Raw genomic sequence first — 16,767 nt, 5'->3', positions numbered from 1 at the left:
TGATTCCTGCCGCCTGTAGGTCGGTCGGTCAAACCACTGCCCAGAGTGTTAATGGTTTGCGGCATGCGGGCGTTCGAACTGATTTCCTCGGAGGGCGCGCGCTTCGTTTGCCTATTGAAGAGGCGGCACCCTTTGGAAACGCACCACGTTCCTACACGGCACATTGATCGACGAGGTCGCATATACGTAGCTGTGCCAGTCTCGGTTGTCGTCGCCCCTGTTTTTCACTTTGTTTGCCGTAATGCGGCATCCCTCCATGTATAATAGCAAGGACCTATTGTTCATTTTTATGAAGAGCTTTATTATTCTCTCCCGCCCCACCACTCCCGTCATATAAGGAAAGAAAAATCTCTGAACCACCTAACTATGCAAGGAAGACAAATGAACTGAGCGACCACTTCTGAATACGCGGTCCATGCTCTCGCGCCTCCATGGGAGCATGCATTCACGTGCTGGCAATTCCGTCTCTTTTTTTTTTACTTGCGATAGCAAGTTATACTTAGTGTTTGCATTAGCCTTAAAAGCCTCTTGTTTGAAGCTTTTTGTGTGTCATATGGGCCTCCGAGATGTGTAACCACGCAAAATTTTTCTTGCAATGTCAAGGAACGCTTACTGTTTGCACTGTGTTGTTCGTGTCAGCTTGTCTGACGCATGTAGTGCATACTATGTGTAATTAATTCAAAAACTAATCACGAAAGCTGTAGAAAGAGGGCAAAGGCGCACAGTTGCGCATGGAAGTCTCGGAGGCAACAACTGTCACTCGTTGAGTGCATACTAGATGGTGCCACAGCACTGCGCCGCAACAAACATAGTGTCACTAGGGCGCGTAGCATCTCAGCCTTGCGAGTGCAAGTCCTTTCACACGCAATTTTATACGAAGATTCTTTAGTTTCGTTTACTTTTCTCTGGTCCCCTTTCTCCCTTTCTCCACTCTGGGGTAGTAAACCAGCTGCAACTCGAATAACACTCTCGCCATTTCTCGTTTTTCTCGCTTGTCGCTGACCCAGGCGCCGTCTTCTTTCGCTTCTTCGCAGATCACTGCCATCCCAAGATGCCCCGGTGTACGAATGGCGCCTGCTTGGACAACCTGTGCTACTGTAACGATGGCTACGGAGGCAAGGGCTGCGAAATGCCAGGTGAGAAGAGCGACCGCTCTATAGGGAAGTGCAAGCATATATTGTACTGCCACCTAGCGTTGACGAGCCGGTACGTTTTTCTGCGTTTCACACGTATTTGAAGAAGGAATGTAAGAGGCAGGCCTTTTCGTATAGCCGCTATGCTACGTAGCCACACTATTTGGCATCGGCCAATGAGGCCTATGTGGCACCGGCCATGGTCCACCACCTTGGTAGGCCAGCCGCCTTGATCAAGGGGAACAGTTTTTTATGATTAATTTTCTTGATGTATTTTAAATAATCTTTATATAGTTCGAAATTTACGCCCTTTCATAGCAACGGTAAAGCTTGAGGTCAACACATACTTTTTTATCCGTTGGGAAAGAAATAAATGGTTCAAATAGAGCAATGCAATTCTCCGTGCATGTGAGTTAACTGACATACTTTGACTTGATTCCCAAGTATGTTTCTTACTTTTTTTAAATTTTTAGTCTGTGAACAAATGCAACCATATTTATTTCTGTTTGAGTAATTTACTTGAGACTCCATATTTTGATGCCATTTCTTCTTTTTTTTTACCTTTAGAGTAGTGCGTGAATATGAGATACCCCAACCTGCTTTTCCCTAGAATTACTGCTGTAGCCGGAATCCAAAGAGGAAGCTAAATAGTTTATTATCAAGAAGGCTGTAACCTTTATAAAGACTATGCTAGTAAGTAATGTAGCGTTTAATATTATTATTTTATGTCTACCTCCCTGCGCCTTTTCATCGCGGTGTTACAAGTAAGAATGCGTTCTTCTAACCCGAACCCATTATCCCACGCTCGTCACCCTTGTTGAGATCAGCAGGCTGTTTTTTCTGATCGACTTTTCTTCGCACGCTCTTGCACGCACGGATCGCGCCCGCAGACGAGAACGAGTGCAAGTACAGGCCGTGCGACGTGTTCTCCCACTGCACCAACACCATGGGCAGCTTCTACTGTTCCTGTTTTCCCGGCTACGAGGGAGACGGCTTCGACTGCCACGGTGAGTCGACGTGCACACGCCTCCTTCTCCTCGCTTTATTTCAGCTGCACCGTCGAGCTATATATATATATATATATATATATATATATATATATATATATATATATATATATATATATATATATATATATATATATACACACACTACGTGCGGTGGTGACCGAACTGCCACCGCTGATCGTCTTCAGGCCGAGCAGTATCGCGGGAAGCTGCGACTGTCACGCACGTACTGCGCTTAGTATATAAAAAAAAAAGCCAAAGCGCTGTTGTCATTGGTCGAAATGTGGATCCATGGCCTCGGCTCTTAGAAGAATGCCGTTTTTTTTTTTTTTTTTTGACGAGTTGCGGGTTGTTTTGTCGTGCGCGCACTATCGTTGGGGCCTTCGTCGTTGGAATAAGCATAGTGACGAAAAAACTGCCGATTGGTGGTATACACACGGCTGAAACTGGAAGAAAACGCGCGGGGGGTGTAGACAACCATGTATATATAGGTATGCGAAAGACGAGAAATATATCGTTGGTCTCCGTATATCGTCGCGCGTATCCTTGTCTTGTTAAAGTAGGGCGTAAACTTCTATTTTCAAATCCACGAGATTCGAGTCCGGCGTCTCTTTAGCGGGTCTGGGCACCCGCCGCGGACGCGGTTCCGAGACCTTGTCTCGAAGCGGCTTCCTCGGCGCGCTGGAGGGCCCAGAGTTGTGCTGTCAAGTTCGAGCTGAGCAGTGCGGTCTTCCAGCGGAGAACGAACGTTTTGAACGTCACTAGTACGCAACGAAGTCGGCTAGATTGCACCTGTAGTCGGAGCGTGTAGGCTACTACCGGGAGTCGATTTGTCGCTCTTATAGGTGGTAAGTTGTATACATCTCTGTCGCGCAAGAAAGGCAGGACCGGTATAATTTCGCGATATCTTTTTCTTCAGATAACATTTTCTTTCATATTTCCACCGCTCCTGTACCAGTCAGTATTGGTGATAACATATAGGCGGTGTGCGCCACTCAGGTACAGCGCGAACAGGTACACGATAGCAGAAAATTCGTTGCATTAACTGCGGTCAGACTATCCTCTACGCGGCCGCTTCTGGAACAATCGCGCGCCAGCCGGAAAGAGAAGCACGGAAATCGACATTTTACGCCCTTAACGAAGATGAAGGCGCTCGAACGCTGTGAGAGTTTAATGCGTACTCAGCAACCAGTATCGCGCGCGGAGGTCGAATTACGCGATAGAGCGTTAACTCGCGGCACGAAATATATAGTACACTCTTCGCGGACGGTGACGCAGTAACTCGAGCGTGGTTCTCACGTCGTTCTTGTCCGTTTGAACGCTATACTATAGTGGATAAGCACGCTGTTTGATTTGTCGAGGTCAGATTCGCGCTGTTCGCAGCACTGCACGCAATTAAACGAGTCCTGGCGGCGCGTATGGATAGGTGTGCAGCAGGCAGGTGACGAGAGCGGGGGTGCGTGGAATGCCTAGATTGCAAGCCGCACCTCACAGCGCGCCAACGGCGGTGTCATCGCTAGGGCCTCGCCCGCGTCGTGAGGATCGAGGGGGCAGGGCCTTGAACTTGTTCCTGTCCAAAACGTCTCCCTCTCGCAAGCTCCATGCGTATACTGTCATCGCGAACTCAAGTTGACGCGCCCCCTGTAGAAGGCGCGGTGTTTCTTTTTCTTTTTTTTAATAGCAACGCTATAGTTTGTGAAAAGTCTTCACTATTTTTTTTCCCTCTCTAGCTCTCCAATCCCTGCGTGAACTGTATATGACCGCATTAATTATGAGCCTGCAATTAACACTGCCTGCCGGGAACGGGCGCGCGGACGGGAATATGTCAGTAAAGATTCTGTAGGGGCGAGTCGCTACGTGTCCAGGTAAAAGAGCGCAAACCGGGACGACCACAAAAAAGCCCTTCTGTACGTTTCCCCTCTCGCTTTTTGTGGTTAAAGCTATTCTCTTTTACTGGGAATATGCCAAATCGATGAAATCGAAGGTCTGACGGAATCTCGTCTTGCCGGGAAGGATTACACACAAACGAAAAGTATTGTTGAAGTTTCTGCAGGAGGACACCAAGCTCGACGAGCGGCTCTAGCAAGACAACTGTCTTATGTACATAAGCACTCACCACTTCTCTTATCATCATCATCCATCCCAGTACTTTCACTCCCCTTCCCTCTTCCCCAGTGCAGGGTAGCAGACTAGAGCGCACTAGCTCAGGTCGACCTCACTATCTTTCCTATCAATAAATCCAATTCAATTCACTATACCAAGGCCAGATTTGTTAAGAAATGTTTCGACTCCGATACGAGAGCCGAAACGGGAAGCTTTCCTGCCCCCCCCCCTCCAAGAAAAAAAAAACGTCTTTTGACAGTATTTGCCTTAATTGGTTGTCTATACATGCACCACCAGCGTATTAGGTTACTTATTATACTGGCACGTTGGTTTACGGACACTTCAGCACGTGCGTACGCCTCAGCGCCGTTATATCTGTGGACACGTGCACAGCCTTAATAATGATTTGATAGCTACGCAATAACCACGGGAACGACAATGGCCGCAATGAGAATAGTCACAGTAACTACGGCAACAGCGACGAGATCTGCGCTGCATCTGCTACAGCTGTTTTTGGACTGCGACGTTTACGGCTGGCGCTTATAGCGCTAAGCCTCGTAAACCCGCTTCGGCTTGTTTTACGACGTTCGCAGGTAACGGCAATGTTTTTAAAGCACCGGCCATCACTGCAACCGAAACAAGGAGAAACTGAACAGCTGGGTGGGAGGAAGGACAAGTTAGCGTTCTTAAACGAGTGCATTACCGTCTATCCTTCGCAAGCGCAAGAATTTGGGAACGCACAGTGGCGACGTATCCTTGCGGCCGATCGTGTCAGGGTCGCGGTCGACGAGTCGCTTATTGCCTCGCGTCTCGTCACGATGGGGGAGACCGACGCTGACCGCGTCGACCGGCAGCTCATTTGCATTCTTCTTTTTGCGCGGAAGGACGGGGGGCGCTGTTACTCGACTGCACGCGCTCGTGCTTTCGGCTCGCCCAGCTTCAGTAAAGCGTTCGTTACAGGCACGCAAAATGAAGGACTCCGCGGAGGCTGCGTCTTGCCTCGACGCGCTGGTTAATACGCGCCCGGTGTTAACCGCCGTGTCAAGGTCGCCAGTCGCGAACCGTTTGTCGGAACGCTTAGCCTCGCCTTTTAGGCTCGGCACTGACGAACGTTGAAATGGCTTCGAGTAGCCGAGCGAACGGGTGACGAGTGGGCGGGTTGGCCGAGCGGTGGTTATTTCTTGACGACTTGGCTAATTACTATTTAGCTATATTAGAGCTAATAAGTAGTAGTTGGAGTTAGACTCAAAGACTTGACTATAGCTACTGTTACTACTTTAATCTAACTATCCTATATTAGTGTGCCACTTAGCTTGCCAATTAGTCGTAAATAGTTTTCGTGCTAGTCTATTATCTAGTTATGAAACGTCTGATTGGTCGTTTCAGAGCGCTCCGGCAGCGTTTATAAGGCCGGGTAAGGCAGCAAGTAAGCTTTACTGCTAACATGACTGTCTCGCGTAGAGGTAATTAAGCGCAATTAACTATATATTGTAATGAGCGCGATTCTCTTATTACATATTTGTTAGACAGTTGGTTAGTTAGCCAGGTGGTTACTTAATTAATCTGCCAATCAGTCAGTCACGTAGTCGGTAGTTATAGTTAGGTAGTTATATAGCTAGTTAATCCGTTAGTTAGTTAGTTACAGCTAGTTAGTTAATTTATTAGTTAGTTGGTTGATTAGTTAGTTAGTTAGTTAGTTAGTTAGTTAGTTTGTTTGTTAGTTAGTTAGTTAGTTAGTTAGTTAGTTAGTTAGTTAGTTAGTTAGTTAGTTAGTTAGTTAGTTAGTTAGTTAGTTAGTTAGTTAGTTAGTTAGTAAACGCGCACGTTGCAAGGAAGGCGTTCACGCCCTAGTGGGTTGGCAGTCAGCTGTCGCAACGTAGAAGTCACCCCCCCACCCTCCCACTCGCGTAGCAGCTTAGCTATACGCTCCCTTCCGCTTGGCTTGGCGCCTTCGTCGAACGTGTAGCGATCGCCGCACTCCATCACGCGGATCGGCTAGCGCCAGCTCGAGCACGCTTCGTACATTACGTTCCTCACGCCTCCGTCAGCATTTTTTTTTTTGCCTTCCTTCCCTTCGTTCGCGGACCGTGCGGTAAGCGGCATGCCGGAGCGCGTGCGCTAATACAAAGTTTCGAAACAGCACAGACCGCCATCACGCCGGAGCACGACTTCCCGCACCTCCGGTCGGCGCAGCGGACCTGCCATCTATCCACATTCGTACAGCCTCGCAAACGAGAGACAGCCAGGCATACACCGGCGGTTATATACGCGCGTACAGTCGTGCCGCCTTGCGTATACGCACGCACAGATTCGGCGTGAAAAAGTGTCCCGCCGAAAAACGGATGCAAAGTGTGTAACCTTATGTATAGGAGGCCTCTTATTCTTCTCTCCCTCAACTGTCTCGCGCCAGCGCGCGCGTGGCCGTGTTCGCATAGCTCATCTCTTGTTTCTCCCGAGTGTTGCCCAAGCGGGAAGAGGCGTTCCTTCGCGCCGTCTTCGGCCCTCCCGCCCAAGGTCGCGGATGGTTCGCGTCCGCGTGCTCGCCCGCGTGAAGCGAGAGCGCGGCAGGAAGTAGCATCGTGCAACAGGCTGCCGACCGGTGATGGTGGTGAAAAACTTTCATTTTTTTGCGAAAAACGAAAACGATAGCCACAAGTATCTCCGAGATCGACGCTGCACTAATAACGATCAATCCGGGGCAAGTGCTTCCTCGTCTCGCGTGTATAGGTGCGAGCGAGGAGCTTTATAGTAGAGCAGCCGGGTCTGCGGCCGACGTGGCGTATCCGGTCGCTGACGGGAATGGCACCGCAGAACGTCTGCGCTGCATTCAAAGCGCCCCGAGTGACAATCAACGCAGGTGCCCCTACCGTCGGCGACGGATCACCTCTCTCGCGGGGCTGTCCACGCCTCCCACTACGCGGAGTCCGGTGTTGTAACCGACCGCAGCTTGCGACAGGTCGTCAACAAAGAGGCGCATCTCTTTATCCCGACCTCGGCGCCCTGCGAGGCGCTTCCGCGTGCCGTGGGCAGCGCCTGCGTGCACTCGTGTAATGCGGCGAAGAGACAGGCGGCGGCGACTGGGAGAAGAGCCGGTTGTCGTGGCTGTGGGCCACATATCTCCGGCCGGCTAAAATAACAGGCTCGCCAGTGGCGGCAGGAGTGCCAAGTTTTTTTTTTTCTTTTTTCAATTTCTAGCCGGTTGCTCTGCCTCCGCACAGTTTGCCGTGAGCCTATTAGTTTCTTCTTTTTTTCCCCACTCTCTCTTTGCCTTTCTGACAGCCCTAAGTCGTTTCTCGCGTCTCGAAAATAATGTACTGCACTCCTACGCAACCAAAATTGAATCGTACTGACTTCTTCAGGAAAGCTTAACATTCTCTGGATTTAAAGAAAGAAATATATGAATAGACAGTTCGTACACCTGCAATTTTGGTCTCTCGGGAGGTCCGGTTGCGACACGTTGCGAAAAGCATCTTCGCTGGCTCGTGAGAGAGGCCATCAGTGGTTCCCAAAGAGCGCTTGTTTAGGCTTTACGGATGCGAACACGTTGTGAAACAACCCGTGCGGTAGTCCTCTGGGATGGGCGTGGGTACGTGCACATTTCTTGATCGGGTCGTTGATTGATTGGCTTATTTGGATGAAATTGAAAATGCTGGCAACTATTATGCCACCGGCTTCTCCACAAGCAATGAATTATTCAATTATCAAAGAGTGATAGCACCGAGGTGATATTAAACAAATCCGGCTATAAAACGCGTTTCGCAATCTTGCTAAACAATCAATATAGAAGAAGAAAAAGATGCAACGATATGCCGGTAGCTTCTGCAATTAGACATAAGTCTATCGATCATGTGAACCGAATAATACAACATAAGCAAGAACATTCAGATATTCCCTATGTGTTAACACACAACTACGGTATTACTTTCATTGAAGACGTTTTTTTAAGGCTCTTACAGTAGCTCACTGTAACGACGCCGGGTCGTTTAGCTATGTTATGTTTATGTTGGTTGTGTTTAGTTTAGTTACGCGTCAGACAGAGCAAGAATGATCGGCTCTAATTAAAGAAGTGGTCTTTAACACGTCACGGTGAGTTCTTGTTTCACGCAATAGAACCGATAACTGAGCGAAGTGGCTTTCAGCCGTGGCGAAAATTCTGTGCTCCCAAAGGACGATGAACACACGGTGCTGTGATGGATACACGTATACTGACTTGTTTGCGCGACTCTGCTTGTGTCTGTCGTCTTTTCTGCCAGCTGCAGCTTAGTCGCGAGTCTTTCGTGCCGTAACCTTGACGAGTCTCGACTGCTTAGGCAACAGCCCAAGTTTTATCCTCGTATACGGTACAGACGATACGGTGAAAAGAGTGTGATAGAATCGGAGAGTTCTTCGCTAAACGACCGCCGCATTTTGCGACTCGGGAGATTCATCGGAGACAGGAAAAGCCCACCCACTCCTCTTTCTCTCTCTCCCCTCCCCTCCTTTATTGAGGATGGGGAGAACGCCTTTTCCTGTCACGTGTAGGCTGCAGCACCGCGGTTTGGCAGCGGCTTTGACCGACGCGTTTGCAAAGGAAATGAAATGGCAGACGACACCCCACGGAGAGGTAGAGGCGCGGTCATGTGTGTGACAGCTCTTTTTACTAATGAACAGGATACGGTGGCATATAAAGGCTCAACGGAGCCCCTAGCACCAGCAGGTTTGTCCAAGACACGTGTATTGTTGAAAATTACTGGCGCCGTGGTGGGCGTCGTGGAAGCAAGACGAAACGCTCGAACTGACGCGGGTACATCAAGAATCCGCTTCCGTAATCGTCTTTCTTTTCGTTATTTTGGACCTCACTGCATTGGGATGACGGTAGCACGCCTGGGTGAATCGATTACGACCGTGACACGACGCCCACGCGTGTAGTTAATGCGGGTATATAGTCGTCGCCAGTACAGCGCAAATCGTTACGCGAGAGGAAAGCAAGAGAAGCCGCTCAAGACGAGCGCTGCGTTGCTAATCTATGCTGTAACTACGGAAACGCTTGTGTGCCAAGCTTCCTGGTAGTGTATTGGATTGAATGCGTAAGCACTTCTATGCCTACCCAATGAGGAAACCCGTCCGTCCGCCCGTCACGCAAGGCGATCGCTTTGAAGATAGGGCGTGCGGCAGCTAGAGAATCGACCCTCGTGCTGCCTATCGCTTCGACGCGAACTAAGCGGTGAGAACAACACAGCGCACACGAAGCTATCAGCAGTAGGCGCACCCTGTCCCCATCGCAGATCGCTTTCAAGCCGCGCCATACGCAGCCGCCGCAGGAGTACGGTTGATCGCGGTTGATAATGGTTCCCATCGAGAGGAAGCACTGTCATTGAACACGTCTGTGTACCCGGCATACCGAACGTGACACTGTTCAATTACGTCACGTACTACAGCAGGCATCGGCCAGTGCTCGTATTCCGCGAAGCAGCGGCATCGTCCAAACGCACCATTATCCAATTTGAAGATAAAGAAGAAACGCAACAGGGAGAACCAAGCGAGAGACAGTGTATGCTTAATAAATGCGCATATTTGCTGCATTTACAAAATCTTCTTCGTCAGTTCATCCCACGTCCACATCCTCTGGGAGTTAGCCATAACTTGAGTGAACGTTGCTATACTACTCGCCTCTTCTTCGTCGTCTCATGCTGGTCCCGGCGAACATTTCGTGTCAGTCCAACCAGTGTGGCCAATACCCCTCGTGGGTACGAGTCATGTTTTGAGGCAACAACAACAACACTTCGGTGTTGCAACCGCGCTTCTCCGTTTCACGAGTCTTTGTCGGTGTTTCTCGCAATTATACCAAACACGGCAGCATAGGACAACGAAACAGCATGGTGAATAGTGGCAAATGCTTGCGCATCACTTAGATAACTGCCACAGAAGATTCTGCGTGCAATCTCTTATGAAATTTTGGCTCGCCGCTTCTTTTAGTCGCAGTATGCGGGACTTGAATGGCACCGGTACGCGGGCGCGCTGCTGCAGTCCCGTCTATCTATCCGTGGCTTCCACTATACGCCATTCGGTGATTGCTGAGTAATTAGTGCAAAATACCTGGAATCGAGCGCGTGCTGTGTCACTGTCGTTGCCTGTCGTTGACCGCCACGCGGTCAGCGGCAAGGACTTCACTTGGTGTGCAAGGGCAAATATGGGTTAGTGATTTCATAGGGACTTGGGACAGAAACAGAAACGCGATACGAGTTACGAATGCCCTGCCGTTGTATACTTACACCTTTCAGCTATTGTATACATACTTTAACCTTTTTATTAGTAATCTCATCTGGTCTTGATTTGCTTATGCATCTCTACCTTTTTTTATTCTTTTTTGCGTTCGTCTCTTCCTTTCTGCTCTTCGTGTCATCTCAAACACATCACCTGAAGTATAGCAAAGCCCGCGTATGGAAGCTGACAGATGAAGTAGCAAGCCCTGCTTAATGGAAGCTGACCACGTCAGCCTGCGGACTGACGTCATCAGCTTCCATTGAACTCTCTCTCTCTCTCTCTCTCTGTTACCGGGCGCCAGCCTCAACTCGATGAGCTGTGCAAGCCTCGAAGGAACAGTATGGTGCGAACGTTACCGTTTGCAGCTGTCCGGTGACGAGACCGTGCGCTGTTGGAAAGGTCGGGTACACAAATGTGATGGGCCGGTGCATTATGGCAATATATCGAAAGCAGGATCGTATAACGCGGCAATACGTATATCGCGTTGCGGTAGAACGCAGCAATTCCCTTGAGCATCATTTGTCTGCCGTGACTGACTGCGACGTCGGTGGTTGACTGAGAATCGATCCCGTCGTTTCCACTGGTCCTTCCTCCTGCGGGCCGCTACGCATGCCTGTTGTCTGTGCCTCACACATGTCTGTCCCTGGCTTATGGAGAAAATGTCGGCTCTTCTGCGTTAAATGGCAAGCTGGTATCTTTATTGACCGGGACTTGATACCCCGGGTGAAGAATGAGTACAAGTCGACTATAGTGTCAGCGTCCTCGCCTTGCATGTACGTAATACAGCCGGAAACGTACTTAAAAGGTTAAGGCGGGAGGGTCACGAACGCGCGGCCTATTTAATCCCACCTACCGTTTCCTTTATTCTGTTTCTCCAAGTAACCTTATTGGCATAATGCAATTGAGGCAAGTTTATATCATCCTCTTTTGTATTTGGAATAACATCGAGCTTTCTCATCCGGCGCCCACCTGTAGTCCTCGGCTGTTCGCGAATCTTCGGAACAACAACAACAACAACAACAACAACAACACTTTATTGATTTCGACGCCCTTGCATCGAAGCCAGAGAGAATATAGCCGCCGATTCGCGTCGACAGGGAGGCGGGGTGAACTGAAATACGCAGCCACAAGATTTGTTATGTTGACGCCCCTAAATCTTCGACAGCTTTGGCCCAACTATGCGGTAATACACGGCTGTAATTGGAAAGAGAGGGAGAGAGAGAATGAGAGAAAAGGAGTGGCTAAACCCTTCACCAGCGTTGCCCGTATGCAGAACCCACAAAGGCACCGCCTTTTATGCAGCAGTGGCTTCCGCGGCGGCCCTCTTTCGTGTACGGGCACCATACCACAGCAGCGCGCTGGCACGCGGGCTACAGTCGTAAATGGGATGGGACTTTCTTTCCTTCTCTTTTCTTTACTCGCCGCCCCCTTTAACTGCGCTGCGCCCCTGGTCGAGAGGGAACAAACGGCGGAACCGCGTCGACCGGCGGTCGTGTAGGAAGAGGCGAGCAAATAAAGAGCCGAGCTGCCGGCAGTGTCCGGAGGTGGCGGCGGCGGTGACGTTCGCCGCGCCTTTTCATTATTTTTTTTATTCCTCCTTTCTTCGTGCTGCACCGCGAGGCTTTCGAGCCTTCCGCACTTCCGGGGCCCGCCGGCGCCGTTGGATTTGTCCCGAGGTGGGAGTGGGGGGGGGGGGGGGGGGCGGCAGCGGCGGCGAAAAAGGCCGTAGACGCGGCAGCGAGCGGAGAGACCGGTTGAGGGCTCCCGGCGGCGGATTCTTGACCGCCGTGTCGCAGCCATTGCGTGCCCGAACCCGTGCACTGTGCTCGTGCCGTGCGGGGAACGTTCGTCGTCCGTCCCCCTCTCGCTAGTTTTTTATGTTTCGGTCGGAGCTGCTCGCGGAAGGGGTTTACCGGCGGCAGCGGGGGTATGTGTGTGCCAAAACGCGGCGTCGACAACGCGACGCACGGTGGATAGCCGTGCGCGAGATCGTCGGCAGTGATGATTGATCGAAGGAACGCCTTCATTAACGTTGTCCTCGAGCGAAGCCGCCGGAGACTGGCCGATGTATCTGCGATCTCTCAGTCTAACGATGGACAGAAACGAAGACGGTCGAACGGTATATCGCGTTGCTCTTCGTCGGTCGCCAAACGAGCGATCCCACAGTGGCATTCGAAGGACGCGAAGTTCATTCATTAGGGCGCTGTTGCTTTGGGCCATCCCTAAACGACGTAAATCATCCCCTTCGAAGCAGCGTCGCATTTGTAATAGAGAGTACGCGTATTATAGGATAAAGCGCCAGGTGCGTGCGAATTAACGCTGCTTCGCCTGGAACCACGGAGTGACATTGGCAGTTCTTGCCCTTACATGTCTATAAGGCTTTATTGTGCTGACGCCGCGTGAGATGAAGCTGGTATTTTTATTACTCTTAGGGAATGGGCCTTGTACTCAGTCAACGTAATATTCACTTGGCGCAGAAAGAAAGAGGGGCAGTCGTAATGCTTGAAACAATCGCGTGTTAATTATTTTGCGGGCGCTATTCACTTCCAAGTTTAAGCGCCGCCACCGCTTGTATAGGACAGAAGTCATCATCATCATCATCATCATCATCATCATCATCATCAGCCTGGTTACGCCCACTGCAGGGCAAAGGCCTCTCCCATACTTCTCCAACAACCCCGGTCATGTACTAATTGTGGTCATGCCGTCCCTGCAAACTTCTTAATCTCATCCGCCCACCTAACTCTCTGCTGCCCCCTGCTACGCTTCCCTTCCCTTGGGAGGACAGAAGTGCGCTATACTTATTACCGGGTAACCGGTCGTCCACAATAAGGAAAAACGACTCGCGTTATCGTTCTATCGAATATATAACTCGGAATTTATCAAAATTTATGAGGAGAAAGGGGGCCCCGCATACGCGCAACGTAAACGTGAGGAAAAGGGGGGTTAATTCTACCAGGCAGTAAGTAATATTACAAATGAAAGCTGACGGGGGCGCCCGACCGTGAACGAATAATTACAAACTGAGGCTGGTATCTATAGCGGCGCTAAATTGTTAACGAGGTGTTTCGCTTATAGCATCGGGCGGCCCTACTATGCATACGGAACCCGCCGTGGTTGCTCAGTGGCTATGGTGTTGGGCTGCTGAGCACGAGGTCGCGGGATCGAATCCCGGCCACGGCGGCCGCATTTCGATGGGGGCGAAATGCGAAAACACCCGTGTGCTTAGGTTTAGGTGCACGTTAAAGAACCCCAGGTGGTCAAAATTTCCGGAGTCCTCCACTACGGCGTGCCTCATAATCAGAAAGTGGTTTTGGCACGTAGAACCCCAAATATTATTATTATTATGCATACGGAGCACTGGTTGTTCATCCGCTTTTTCTCGAGTGGACTGCGCCTAAGGGATCGAACCTCGTCGGAACCGCTACGTACGAGAGTAGTCTAAGTGATCGGATCACGGTCATCGCGACGGTTAGAACGATATGCGAGTTCGGGAATCGGTAACGCCTGCAGAGGAGGCTATACCGCCGGGCCCATTCACGCACGCACGCACGCACGCACGCACACACACACACACGCACGCACACACGCACACACGCGCGCACACACACACACGCACACACACACGCGCACACACACACACACACACACACACACACACACACACACACACACACACACACACACACACACACACACACACACACACACACACAATTCACTCGCGCCGGCCGCCGCGGTGCCGACCTGCAGCGCTTATCCACCCGAGGCGTATACGTGAGTGCGACTTGAACGATATTTTCGCATAACTCATCCACAGACGCCTGTCTATCGTTCGTTGGCCACGTACGAACGCGTTCTCTAATCTCGTCCCTTCTTGCGGTTCACTAAAGGCGGTGATTGCATCCCGAACGTCGTGACCACTTTTTTGCGTTTGGCTTCGTGCGCCGGCCGAGGAGCGCACAACCGGACCCGTTTGATGCGCGACTAGTGTTTTGATCCGTGAGATGCATCAATCACGCGATAAGAAATCGCAAGTGAAGCTACTTCTCCCGCACATATATATACCTATATAAGTTTGCGGGAGCAACATCTGTTATGATCAATCGCGAAGCGCTTTCGTAACGCGATACATAATGACCTGACGTGAATACGTTCTTCTTCCTCGCCGCCCCCCCTCCCCCCCCTGCCCTGGCGTTTCTCTCTGGTTGATCGAAGAAGCTGCGCCGTCGAGTTGCTCGTATACACCAGCGCCGACCCGTTCTATTAAAGGGATCGTTTCAAGCTCGATGGCTCAGCCTCGCCCGCCGGAGCGTGCTTCAGCCTCGGTCTATCGCCCTCTGCCTGTAGCCCGCCGTGTGTGTGTCTACCGTTCGGGAACCACCGTGCCCGCGTGCCTATGGGCACGTAAAAAAATTCCCGAATGCGCGCTTCCGGAAAGACGAACCTGCATCCAGTCGCGCAGGACCGCTATACGCACATCATCCTGCCACGGGGATATCCCCGAGTCACGCGACGCAAGGTAAAAAAAAAAAAAGAAACCAGCAACAAAGAGAAGAATACAGGTAGGAGGGAACAGCCGAGCGCGTCGAGATCACGCTCGCGGAGCCGTTACGCACTGGCGATCTTTTACGGTCCCGTCTCCTCCGACGGGCGTCTCCTCCTCCTATTAGCGAAAACAAGAGCTGTCTAGTAGCGCTCACGCGCGCACGAAAGTTGCAGTTATGAGGCATAACCGTGGTGGGGGTTGCGCACTGCCGTATTATGTATGCTCGCTCGTGCGGTGCACCTAATTGTTGCGGTGAGTGCGACGAGCCCCCTTCCTAATACACTGAGTGCACCGTCGCTTATAGCGTGCAACCTGTGCTGTATACCGTGCAGTGTATTCTCACATGGCACCTTGCATACTATACGATGCGGTGCAGTGCGCCGTATTATAATGCGTTCAGCTTGCAGATATGCTATACGATGCACCTTGCAGCTATGTTGAACTGTTGCACGGTGTACCTGCGTGCATCTTTGACACAAGAGGTGCGGTGTACTGCACCGCTCGCCATCATATACCTATATACTATAGTTGCAGGTGCGCTAAACGGTCCACTGCACCGTAAAGGTGCACACAGTTTGCAGGCATTCGTACCTTGAATATGCACCGTAATGCCCACTGCACACACTGCTCCCTCATCTCGCTCGCTCACCAACTTTGCAGGCGTACGCTTTGCAGACAGGCAATGCGGTGCAGTGCACCGCATGCTTGAAATGCGCACCTCGCGGTGTAGTGCAGTGCACTGCAGAGCGGAGGTTGGTATAGAGGAGAGGCAGCGGAGTAGGAAGCACGACTGGGGCTTCGGAGAACAAGCAAGCAGAAACCCCGACGACGGCAGGCAGGATAGAGTCCGAGACGGAATCGACTTAATCTCTCTCTCTCTCTCTCTCGGACGTGGTGCACGTATAGATTCGGGAAGGAGAGAATACTACTATACGCCCCCGGCCCTGCCCGGCACGCCGGCACGCAGCGGCAATTTGGGCGCGAGCTGTGCGATAGAACGCGTTGGCATAAACTCTGACCCACACCGCACCGCGATCGGCGGCGGAACAGCGAAGGCCCACGAGCGCGAGTTTGCGTGTCATCAGCGCCGAGGCTTTCGCCTGTGTGTCTACGCGCGAGACCATGGAGCACGTTCGGGGATTATAGGTGCGCCAAGTCTGGCCCGTCTGTGTAATGCGTAATGCACTTCTCCTGTGCTTCTCTTTGCTGTACGCCTTTCTTTCTTTCTTTCTTTCTTTCTTTCTTTCTTTCTTTCTTTCTTTCTTTCTTTCTTTCTTTCTTTCTTTCTTTCTTTCTTTCTTTCTTTCTTTCTTTCTTTCTTTCTTTCTCTGAGTTCGTGCGTCTTCCAGTAGCACATTGCTCATTTCGCTCGCCCCGGCAATGTGTAGCATGCTGCGCGAATTTGCCGCGGAAACGTTGTCTTTACGGACGAGTACGTGCACGAGGCGGCCTGCGTGCTCGTCTCCCGGACATATGCGTCTACTGGCGTGCGTGCTCGCGGTCATCACTACAGTGAAGACGAGCATATCCTCCAGGTTTCTGAGCGGCCGTCGAAGCGTGTACGCTCGGGGGCTCTCGCCTCTGTCACGCCTTCCGCTCCGGCCACGTGGTTTGCATCGGCGCCTGTATGCAGGGACCAGTTATGGTATAGTTTAGCGCGCTGGTCACGCAACGTCGAGGCGCCCGTCGTAATAGTATAAGCGCGATAACTCGCCATAAGTGCATAGTTGCC

At 51.1% G+C, this 16,767-nt stretch overlaps 1 protein-coding gene across 1 annotated transcript in view; it reads left to right on the top strand.

Moving 5' to 3' along the window:
- LOC135910607 (uncharacterized) overlaps positions 1–16,767 on the top strand; it is a 375,300-nt gene that overhangs the window by 228,982 nt on the left and 129,551 nt on the right. The window contains exons 4-5 of the mRNA XM_070534413.1: positions 1,035–1,136; positions 2,024–2,140. Of these exons, the coding sequence (XP_070390514.1) occupies positions 1,035–1,136; positions 2,024–2,140 (219 nt within the window). The remainder of the gene's footprint in view (positions 1–1,034; positions 1,137–2,023; positions 2,141–16,767) is intronic.

The sequence above is a fragment of the Dermacentor albipictus genome, chromosome 2, assembly GCF_038994185.2.
Source record: "Dermacentor albipictus isolate Rhodes 1998 colony chromosome 2, USDA_Dalb.pri_finalv2, whole genome shotgun sequence".
NCBI lineage: Eukaryota > Metazoa > Arthropoda > Arachnida > Ixodida > Ixodidae > Dermacentor > Dermacentor albipictus.
Note: the sequence above shows the minus strand (reverse complement) of the source record. Positions and strands in the feature narration are given on the sequence as shown.